Source organism: Phoenix dactylifera, chromosome 12 (assembly GCF_051530095.1).
Source record: "Phoenix dactylifera cultivar Ajwa chromosome 12, Ajwa_hap1_PhDact_Kaust_v1.1, whole genome shotgun sequence".
Taxonomy (NCBI): Eukaryota; Viridiplantae; Streptophyta; class Magnoliopsida; order Arecales; family Arecaceae; genus Phoenix; species Phoenix dactylifera.
The window spans coordinates 27,158,665-27,170,740 of NC_143201.1; the positions used below are offsets into that span (position 1 = coordinate 27,158,665).

The window sequence follows — 12,076 nt, forward strand, 5'->3', positions numbered from 1 at the left end:
GGAGGCACCTCGAACTTGGTCGGAGCAGTCGGCGAATGTCTGAAGTTGGTGGAGCTTTTGGCGGAGTCCCGAAGTCGAGCTGACTCTGGGCCGAAGTATGGATCCAACTGATTGGTGTTGATGTTTATAGGACCGAAATTGGGTGGCCTTTTAGTTGTAGGCCGAACAATCCATTTCACCCCCCATCAGTTTCCATAACCATGTGACCAATGAACGAGATGCACGGAATAAGATGCATCGAGCAAGACACACGCATGCGATTTTCGAACGTGCGATCAGTTACAAAAAACGACCGATCTGTATACCCGAATTTTTTGGCTGCAGGCACCGACCCTTGCCTATATAAACTACTCCCGAGAGATCCTCCAGATAAGTGCTCTCGAGCCTTTTTACTCTATTTTGCTGCCACTTTACAGCTCTCACAACACCTCTGCTGCTTCTTGAGAGTCCATCTAGCTTAGACGTCGAAGGATCCCTCATCGGAACTCTCTATTTTTGTTGTTTTAGGTTAGATTCAGCATTAGAGTGAAGATTCGAACACAATCTCCATTATCGAACACCACATCGGGATCGACCGACATCGAAGCCATCAACCCTGGAGTGTAATGGTTACCACTTTGCCACCTCGAAGACATATTACGATCTTCGGCTGATCTTCACAATCTGAGCAGCCAACTGTCCAAGCACTCTAGTAGCTAGAGAAAAGGTTGTGATCCTACCGTTGGAGATTTCACTGGAACATACACCCATAAAGTCTCAAAAAGCAAAAGCAATACTCTTGGCTGCCTAACAAGATGTACCTATAGGGTTTGATGGCTCCCTACAAAGCCCTTGGAGGGTTTCGTCTCCATCGGAACCGCGCGCGGCACCAACTTTTCCTGCCTCACAGTTTGAACTCCTCACACAACAAATTCAGATGCCAACTAACAGTCATCCAAAATCTGCAGCAAAGTACCACCACCAAACAGCAACAGCAGGTGGATCATGAGCCAAGCAACGGCAGACTCCCAGCCCAACCGAACCATCACTTCTCTCCTCGAAGCCTAGCGGCAGCGGCAGGTTTTATTCAAAGTCGCATCAAGTTTTGGTTTTGTACCTCAAAGCTTCTAATGCTTGCACGCGTCAGTGCCTTTGAAGTTAATGATGGATATAATTTGTAGCCAAGAAAGTAGTTGGAAGAGGGCCATGCCTTTCCATAACTCAAGCCCTGTGCCATGCTTAAAAAATTAATTAGATAAATGGCATTCCTTAATTCCTAAAGCCTCTCCACTATATTAAATTGAATTTGCCAGCAGGTCAGTTTTTTCTTTTATTGAATAATGAATGGCTCTCGAGTGGATCATGAACCACTTCCATCTATGTTGAATTTTCTCTGGAGCTGCGTTTCAACTTTTTCTGCGGCCGAGCCTGGACAACTTCAACTTTAAAACTTAAACGCCATTGAACCATGCGCATATGAACCGGATCATTTCTAAATTGACCCTAAACAACTACCGAACCACACAGGGTTAAAAGCAGGAAACAAGTAGGCACACCAGTTGTATAAATTATGTCGTTTATTTTTTCATATGAGTGTTATAGTTCACATGAAATATAGAAATTATCAACAGAAAAAAAAGGTCACAAAGAAAAAGTGCCGCTGCTGAAAGATTTAATAACATGTTGGATCTCCATTTCTTCTGGAAAAGAGTAAGCAAATGATACATCTGAGGTAGGAGGACAGCTAGAAATGCCTTTATGAGCAAACATAATTTATTTAATTCTAATAACAACATTAAAGTTATGTATCATATTTCATGATCTCAATGATATATAGATATGCCTTGCACATGCACGTACACTCATACACACCAAATAAAAGAAAAAAGAAAGAAAGAAAGAAACTGAAAGAGATCCCTTTCAAGATATCATTTATAGCCAATCACTATATCCTATGCATGCATGATTTCTTGCACAGAACTCTTTAGCTAAGACATTTACCAAACAACTAATTAGCTAGACTTTGCAACAAATTGAAAAGTTTAGCCTTATGTCTAAAATTGCCTTATGATCACTTGTATATAGATGAATTTGATATTATATCCGTAGATTACAACTCTACTATATCAGCTTCTGTTGATCTTGATTTGCACCTGCGCCTGACAATTCCAAGGCTTTTATTCCAGGGTCTCGATATAAAAATCAGATTGTTTGTAGGTATTCTGTTGAGTGGACATTCTTTATAAGTTTTAATTTTATAAAAATTATATGTCTTGATCTATCATCTCAATATGTTGTTTAAAAGATTTAATGCAAAAGCTAATTAAGATTCAATTAAATATCACATAGCTATATATCTTATTCAATTAATTTGTAATTGGTGATGCTCCAAGTGGTTTGTTTGATTTTCTAAAAGAAAGAAAGAAGGAAGGAAGGAAAGAAAGAAAGAAATCACCCCACCATTGCATTGCTATAAAAATGTATTGGGTCATACGGATAATTCATACAATTATAATACGGATACATCCAAAAAGTCAAAAAATAGCAAACAACGGAGCGCTCTGGCAGCTCTCTCTTTTTAACCTGCAGGATTTTCTCGGATTGATTAGCCACATACGAAATTATCCAGTCCGTAGCTCCATCAGCCTCTTTATAAAAATGCTTCGCATAAAAATTATCGATAAATCAAATATAATGCAAAATATGAATAATATAAATATGAGTTATTTTTCTAAATAAAATGTGTTTTTGTTCGAAAAAGCTAAACCAACGGTAAGTGGAAGATAAGTTGATATTCGCGTTAACCCTCGCGAATTGGATTCTCTCCATTTTTTTTTTTTTTTTTGGCTAATAGGGGGGTATCATATCCGACGGAAACGGATACATAAAAAAAAAAAAAAAGAAAGAAAAAAAAAAGAGGAGATTCTCTCCGCCCTTCTCCGGTCGTAGCGTCTAAGAAATCGAGGGATGCAATGTACGAAAAGGGCCGCTGCCATTATAACACACGAAGTTTGGCAACCAAGGAAGCAAGTGGCAAGTTTCCTGCACCAACACGGATGCACTTTATTGACTTTGTGGATTCTGAAATCCCTATAAATGGTAACCGAGCATTGGATCGGTGATGCACCCTCTTGCTTTCAAGTGAGTGGTCAAAGGTCGAGTCACAAAATGGCGTTTGATCCAGTCCTATCCACTAACCTTCTCCAGAGTATAAAACCTTGGCCCCCCGAGCAATTAATGGATCTTGGACCGCAATGGGGAGATGGCTCAGGCGCCCCAATCTCATAAAAGAGAAATGGCCATGGGGACCTCAGCACCAAACAAAGGCTAGCATGAAATCAGGATCCCAATCCATGCCCCTTACCTTATCTGCTCAACCGTCTAAAGCCTAACCGACTTGTAGCAAGTTGTAATGCTTGTACCTAAAAAAAGTTAAAAAAATCGAGTCTGACTACTAGTTCTCTATTATTTTGTCTATGAAAAAATCAAAAATTTTATTGTAAGACTTATGCAGACGTGTGTTTAGTCCCACATCAATTATTTGCTGGATAGATCTTGAATATTTATATAAGATCAAAAAATCTAAATAATATTTTATAGTTAGCTTTTTTTTAATGAAGGTCTAGGTTGTTACAAATGGTATCAGAGCAAATCATTGATTTGAAGAATATAGTGGTGAATAGTAAGAGAATCGTTGGGCCGGGCCTGTTCAAGGAAAAAAAAAAAGGCAGTTGCAACCAAATGGGTTCCAATAAAGAAAACAAAGTAGAACAACAGACCTTATTGGACCTGCGTTGGATGGCCTTCAAATGGATAGCATCATCTTCCTTTTTTGTTATTTTGCCAAATCTAGCAAAACTTCTCATCAACGGCGGTGGTGATTGGCAACTCATAAGTTGGTGATTGTGATCAAGGACATCGGCTGCACCCATAGTATATCGTACTAGTCTAAACCGGACGTACCATATCAGTTTGGTATTGATACTTAATATGAGTGGCGTACCGATATCTAGTAAAAAAAACTCTATATTGTACCGTATATCGATACTATACTAATATAGCACCGGTACGAGATTCGGTACCAAAATGATAAATTATGATTATATCATTATTTTTTTTTTTGGTAGTAGCCATTTGGGAAGGAAGAGACGAGAAGGGAGAGCGAGGGAGGAGGACGGAGGTGGGATAAACAGATAAAGAGGATAAAGTGGAGAAGGGACGTCGACCACCGGCTGTCTTTCAGAGGATGGGTTGAGGACGTTGACCACCACTAATTTAGAGGGGACGGGGTTCAACGAGGACTGGGGTAAGTGGGGGAGGGAGTAGGAAGGAGCGGAGGGAGTTGGAGTTGCTGGGATTCGGTCTCGGAGATGAGGTGCTACGTAAGATAACGCTGCGTTAGTTAGATGCTATCATATCAAGGGAATGTTGGATCTAAAGGAAAATATTATAAGTTGGTTTAGATAAAGCATGAGCTGGTTTAGATCTAAAGGAAAATATTAGATGCTCTCATATCAGGGGAATGTTGCATTAGTTAGGAGATAACCTTTTGATAAAGTTAGCTGGGACATTACTATATAAATAGCATCAGGGTGGTTGTCAAAATATTTACTCATGTATGTGTTAAATATCTAATTAAAAAGTTTCAGGAGACCTAGTCGCGCCCCAAGTATAGGACCTCCTATCGCACGTATAAAGCACAAAAAGTAAATGGCATAGCTTACAAGGAAGTATTCAAGTGGTTTCAAGCCTCCAGCATCTTCAAATCTACGAAGACGTCTACTAAGAGATCGCAGTGACGCAGCTCCTGTGATCAAAGAGTCCAGGCAAGGAATGAAGCACTGCAGCTCCTGTAATTTGAATTAAGCCATTCGTGAATCTAACTAATACTGTAGTCTTCAATCAAGCATTAATTCAAATTACTTAAATTATTTCCTTTAGCCATTGTTTGGTTGCAAAACAGTGCTCAAGAACAGTTAAAGAACAAATAATTTGAGGGTGAAAATGAAGAATTAGAAGGAATAAATCTATTCTAATATTTTTAAAAATGATTTTACCCATATTTAGTGAAATAAATGAGTGGAAAACTTTATTGAAAATTTCAAAATTCCCCTTTTGGCATCCACTTGTTATTTCAAAACTGTCCCTCTTCTTTATCTATATATTTTCAAGCACCAAGGGGGGTATTACAGTAGAATAATGCTTTTATTTAGACCTTGCCAAATTTGCAAAAATACAAAATATATAGCCAAATTTAGGCGTACCGGCACTTACCTTTGGATTTTTTGCCATCCATTGATCATTGACTTTCCACATTGGCCGCTAATGACCTCCTTTGATACTTGACCGTACACATGTGGGCTATTAATCTTCGGACAGCCAATGAAGTATATGATATACGTTAAAAAAAAAATCCCTCTCTACCTTTTTAGGATTTATAAACTTAAGACATACTCAATAAATATTAATATAGATACAGCATAAGTGAAAAAAAACTTTAATTAAAAACCTACAGATTCAAATAGAGAAGATAAATCATAAAAAAATGAAAATTATGGTGCAGCTTATAGCTCAACAGTTGCGCTCCTCCTTGTCGGAGGAGATTGATGTCTGAACCTCGGTGGTCTCATTTTATTACTTGACCTTGTATAATTTAATTGGTGGTTCATGCACTATTACTCCGAAATTAAACAAGAAATAATAACAAAATAAATGCAGCCCGTAAACTCATAAACTCTTTGTGGTTCTGTGCCCTAATGATAGTTATGAGGGGTTCTGTGAAAGAGGGGGGGGGGGGGGGGGGGGGGGGGGGGGCGGGGTTCAGTTTCTTCTTTCCAGGCTTTCTACTCTTTTCCTTGTTTCAATTTCCATTTTATTTCCCACTCCTTATTTGTGGGCAAAACAAGCACAACTACATTCCGAAACAGGTGTAATTGTACGTAAAGCTATTAATATATAAGGACTAATCGTTCAATGGCAGAGACAAAAGACCGTGTTTTTGAGTTTCTCTTTTGTTGAGCTCTGATCCGGATAGCCAGTGCTGAACAGAGGGCCAGTGAAGTACTACAGTGGCCTTTAGTTCCGCTGCCTCGGGCCGGGCCTTGGCGACTAAGCGACAAAAGGCTCCAGTCCAGGAGCCGCATCCGTTCCCGCATAAATACTATTAAGAAACCTCCCCGGACCGAACCCTGGGGTCCACCATGCTCCACGGAGCGGGTTCGCGTTGCATCGTTCGCGCGAGACAATGATTGATGTTCTTTCTCGACGTAGACCGTTGGATCGCTATTCGCACAGAATTTAAAGCAATACAAACTCCTTTATTAACGGATTGCATGAACCTGTCGATGCATGGTTTAACGGCGGATTCGCACGAAGGAAGGTGAATCTTTCTTTCGAGCGAAAGATACAACCCCTGTCCACGGACTACGGCTGGTGGCGGGCCCGCCGTCACACCTTATATCCAGCAGCCCGTTTGTTTCTCTATTCCCCCACCCCTAACGCCGTTAAGTCTGCCCTCCCAGTCCCACGTATTTAATGACGCCCCCCCGGCCCTTTATCCTCAGAGAACGCAGCCGACACCATGTCACCCTCCTCTCTGCTTCTCCTCCTCGTCCTCCTCCTCCTCCTCACTCTCCCTTCCTTCTCCCACTCCTCCTGCCACCCATCAGACCGCGACCTTCTCTCCCTCGCCTTCAGCTCCGTCTCCGGATTCCAACTCCCCGACCTGGCCCCCGACGACGACAGAAACTGCTCCAAAATACGGCAGATAAGGCTCCCCAATAGGAACCTCAGCGGCACCGTGTCTTGGGTGTTCCTGCGGAACATCACTAGTCTCCAGGTACTCGACCTCTCCAGCAACGCTCTTGAGGGCTCTATCCCCGGCCGCTTCTGGTTCGCCCCGGCCCTCCTCGAGGTCAACCTCGCCGCCAACCGCTTCGGTGGCGCCATCCGGCTCGAACCGGGCCCATCCGGCACGGCTCAGCCGCCCCTCAAGGTCCTCAACGTCTCCGACAACCGGCTTACCAGCGCGGTGGGCCTCTCCGGGTTTGGCGGCCTCCAAGTGCTCGACCTCTCCCGGAATGATGTCGGCGTCGTGCCGGTGGGCTTGGAGGCCCTCATAGGCTTGAAACATCTAGACGTTTCTCATAACTCTATGGCCGGGAATTTTCCCAAAGACTTCCCGCCGCTCGCTGGCCTTGGCTTCTTAAACGTCTCTTTTAATAACTTCACTGGCGTGGTGAAGCCCATGGAGGTCAAGAAGTTTGGGAGATCCGCGTTTATAAAAGCCGGCTCTCTTAACTTCTCTTCTTCTACTCAAGCAGCCGCTGGCCCCAGTTCCTCTTCTTCTTTAGCTTCTCATGGAAAGAAACGCAAATCAAAGAGCCACGAAGGGGCCCTGAAATTGGGAGTTACAATAGCCGCCGCCTCTCTTGTTGTCTTCTCTCTGTTAGCTTGTGTCTTATGTGCCGTGACGAGGAAGAGGAGGAAGAGAAAGGGACGGAAGGATGGGTGGAAGGGAGAGGACCCAGCGGCCGCGGCCTCGACAGTGGAGGCGGCGGTGCGGAAGGAGGCGCGGTGGGGAGCAGAGGCTAGGTGGGCGGCGGCGCCTGTTGTGGTGTTCGAGAAGCCGCTGATGGAGCTGACGTTCGCGGACCTGGCGACGGCCACGTCGGGCTTCGGGAGGGAGTCGCAGCTGGCGGAGGGCGGCAGGAGCGGGCCGGCTTTCCGGGTGGTGCTCCCCGGAGACATGCACGTGGTGATTCGGGTGCTGGAGGCTGCCCGCGAGGTGGACGAGCGGGAGGCCACGGCCGCCTTCCGCGACCTCGCCCGCCTCCGCCATCCCAACCTCCTTCCCCTCCTCGGTTACTGCATCGCAGGTATTGAGATTTTCTCCTTTTTCCTACCTTTTTCTACTAATCTCTCCCACGCGCACTGTACGTGAGTGTAAGATGGACGGCTGCGATTTCATCTGACTTAAGATATTTTTTACTGTTTATGTAACTTCATAAGCGCACACCCATTTTTAGCTAGTGCTTCTGCTCCGCTCTTATTTCTAGCTTATAGGTCAAGGACTGATGTAGTTAAAGCGTAATTATTAAAATAAGTATGCATAAATGAAGTCGTCAGGTATTGCCGACTTTATTATATTGTATTCTTTTCTTTTTTTCTCGTGTATTAATAATTGATTTTGTTTTTTAAGGAAGGGAGAAGCTGCTGCTATACGAGTACATCGAGAAGGGAGACCTCCACCGGTGGCTCCACGAGCTACCGGCGGCACGCCCTGACGTTGAGGACTGGAGCAGCGACACGTGGGAGATTAACCATGGCGAGGAGAAGAGGCCGCCGCCGGCGGCACCGGCAGAGGTAGGGAACTGGCCGACGCGGCATCGGATCGCGCTAGGCGTCGCGCGTGGTCTGGCTTTCCTCCACCAGGGGTGGGCTGGCTCGTGGCAGGCCGTGGTCCACGGACACCTCGTCCCGACCAACATTCTCCTCGGCGAGGACCTGGAGCCCCGAATCGCCGACTTCGGGGTGGCAGCAGTAGGCGAGGGCACGGCGGAGGGGGACGTGTACAGCTACGGGGTAGTGTTGATGGAGCTGGTGACGGGGAGGGAGGGGTGGTCGGAGGCGGAGGTGGGATGGGCCCGGAGGCTGGTGAGGGAGGGGCGGGCGGCCGAGGCGGTGGACCCCAGGCTGAGGGTATGGCCGGAGTGGGAGAAGGAGGCGGCGGAGTGCCTCCGGGTGGGGTATCTCTGCACCGCCGAGTCGTCGGAGAAGCGACCCACCATGCAGCAGGTTGTGGGGCTCATCAAAGACGTGCGCCCTCCCGCCGCCGCCACCTCATCGTCTTCGTCTTCTTCTCATTAAAGGAGCTAGGCACCGAATCCAACTCCTTTTCTTTTCTTCTTTTAATATTATAGTTCTTTTTTCAATCTCGTTAGGTAATCTATCCTTCTTGTTGTTTTATTGAGAAGGGGTGGGGGAGTGGGTGACAGAGAACAGTGGCGTGGGGAGAAGAAATGGGAGTAGATCACAAAACGACTAGTATAACTGGAGATGGTGGGGATTTTGTTGTCGATCAACGAATCCCACTGGCACCCTATCTTTTAGGTTGTATAAGAGAGTCCATGGGGGAAAAGCTTTGCACAAAGAAGTTGAGGTCAGTATGTATCAGAAAAAAGAAGAAGTTGAGGTCAGTGATGCAGAAGGAGAAATGAGAGTGCTGCTTGTTTTTTTGCGATCGGCCAGTTAGAGAGAGGGGGCATCTGTTTTTGTTCCTACCTGTTTATTTCTATGCTTTTTGGATGTAGTTTAGTTGCTTTTAGATTCTCAAGACAAAAGGATCCTGGATGATTTCTACCTGCACTTCGATACTATGCTGCCGGGCTGCATTCCCCCTACCAAATAAAGTTGAACAAATACTATAGGCCGCAGCCGGAAATATCGGCCTTGCCACTAGGGAAATTTTTACTATCCCCGCATTTAGATTTATTTGATTTAGTTTGGATACATGGCAAATTTTATCGGATGTGCAACTTTGGCCTGCACCCTCTAAAAGTTGTGTGTGTGTGTGTGTGTGTGTTTTAGTACGAAACTTTGGTTTTTATATGAAAGGAAAAGAAAAAATTATCCAGATTTGTTCCAATCCTATCGAAACCTGGCATGATACTAATTAAAAGAATTTCCGGTAACATGGGTTCAGAGGATCATTGCCTCTTTGTTTAATGCCATGAAACTTTTTTTTTTTTGGAGGGGGAGGGGTTGGGGCGAGGCACAATTTAGTTTTTTTCATGGCCTTGCATCAATTATCAGTTAGTAATTCTACGAGTCATCGTCCAAGCATAGAAAATGTTTCTTGTGTCGATGTGTAGTTTATGGCGATTGATGCTATTGATGTGATGGGTGAATTATGACACCCACGGTAGTGCTAGATTGCAAGAAAGAATTTGCGGCTGGGCAACAAGGGATGCCGATAACATAATTTTCAATAGTACCACAGATATGGATAAAAATTTTATAGGTACATGGCAGGTGCTAAATATTTATATATATATATATATATATATATATATATATATATATATATATATATATATATATATATATATATATATATATATATATATGCGTTATGCATTAGCTGCATCCAACTTCTAACACCATCCTGCAGTTGGATATAGTTGCAATGTATTTGAGAATTGATGTTAGGTCATGATCAAATCAGAAAATTAACTATGACGAATTCTGGAGTTATGGTGATTATATTGTTCCAAAAACTAATTTGATATATTGATTAGAGTTATATGAAAGTCCATTTCAACTGACGCAAAAGCACCGGTGGCAAACTCTTAAATGGTATGCGGCCAATTAATTGACTATATTATTTTTTATTTAATTAAAAATAAGTTGGAGAGGAGGAGACATGGAGAGTGAACCAAGAAACACAACTAGGGGAACAGATTCAATAGAATCTAGAATTTGCATGTATGATCCGTGTGGTGCGCTGTCAATATGGTGTACCTGATGTAGGGTATAATTTTTCATCGGCATAGGAAAAGTGAAGTACAAACTCACATTACCTATTAATTAATCTCTATGCAAGCCAAGTTATGCATATGATGGCGACAGTGATAGACTTCTGCTATAGGCCTCCAAGTTGTTTAATCCAAACTCACCTCGATCACTCGATGGTCCACCCTGGTCATTTTTCTAGTCATCAGCAGTGCCTTTCCGTGATGCAACACAATAAATGCGCACACCCGTCACAATGATCTCTCCAAATCTCAATTGCAGAATTCACCGTCTAGTCTCCTATTCCATGATCTTTCATGCAGAGAAACTTCGAGCCAGAGTGGCTGCACTGGTGTTCGTGTTGAAGATCTGTCCTCCCTGATGAGCATCAAGCACAGGGAGCCTCATGTCCCAATTTCTGCAATTACGTACCAAGGCTTAGGCAATCACAAACAGTCAAACCAACAGTTTGAGATGAGCATATCAGGCCAGCATGGGTTATGGACTAGGCCTGAACCCTAGACAAAATTATGCGCCCCAATCCACAGCTAGGTCCTTACCTATTAAATATTAAACGACAGGCACAGTTCTATAAAACCAGAGCATCCCCCCCAACCAATGCATGCCTCTCATTAAGACTCTGGGCCAGGGAGGAGGTAAGTAGTAAATGTTCCGCCCGTCATAATTTTGAATAAGGCGAGCCAACTGCCTCATTCCTAAGGCTCCCACACACTCCACGGGCCTAGGCGGGGATCTAGATATTTCTCTCGCTCTCTCGTGCTAGTATTAAAGTTGTCGAGTTGAAGGGGGAGTGCTTGTGTCTCTTTCGTCTCCGTGTCGAGTGTCAAAGTCGGGCGTTTTGTATGGTTTCTTGCAGGCCAGGGGGGCAGGCCATATGGTTGACCGGTCAAGCGCGGAAGAGCAGGTGTCATGGGGTTGTCCCTCGCAGCCGCCGAGGGCGACGAAGGGCTCGGGGAAGAGATTTTTTTTGGCTCGTCCGTGTCACCGTGTGCTTGTTTTAGGAATCCTTGTCCACCGCCGCTGCTTTTAGCTCATTCCAATTTTCATCGGGCTGTCTGTTTGCTGCTTGATCCGATTAGGCTTTGTGGAATCATCCCAAGTCTTACCCGCATCTAGGCACCCTGGATTCTGTTGGCTTTGGGATTGATCCATATCAAGCCGATCAAGCTGTATTGGTTTTGGCACTGAGCTGGAATGGGATGTTTTTTTTTCCTTTAGTTAGATCAAAGCAGAATTAGCTTTGACATGGCATGAATCGACTCTGATTTAGGTGCATGACCTTCTATGTTGCAGAACAACCCCTTAAGACATTATCCATTACAATCCCGTGTGAAGTTCTCTTTTATTTGCTGATCACCTATCACACGCGCCTAATAGTAATACCCAAATGGTGGACATGTACAAAGGCATCAATCTATCAATGAAAGCTTAGCATTCGTCACCAACGCAGATTTTAGGACGATACAATCTCCAATAGCAGAAATTGTTGTCTGAAAGAAAAGTACAGGTTCAATTGATGTGACCGATTGACATTGTTAAACCAGATTGAAAACAGGTATAAATT

The 12,076-nt window shown here is 44.1% G+C and overlaps 1 protein-coding gene across 1 annotated transcript; it reads left to right on the forward strand.

The window, feature by feature from the left end:
• Positions 1-6,548: 6,548 nt before the first annotated feature.
• On the forward strand, positions 6,549-9,714 carry MEE62 (Leucine-rich repeat protein kinase family protein). The gene is made up of 2 exons (XM_039130350.3): positions 6,549-7,856; positions 8,180-9,714. Exons 1-2 carry the CDS (start codon positions 6,560-6,562, stop codon positions 8,845-8,847), a joined length of 1,965 nt encoding a protein of 654 aa, XP_038986278.3. The 5' UTR covers positions 6,549-6,559; the 3' UTR covers positions 8,848-9,714.
• Positions 9,715-12,076: the final 2,362 nt, after the last annotated feature.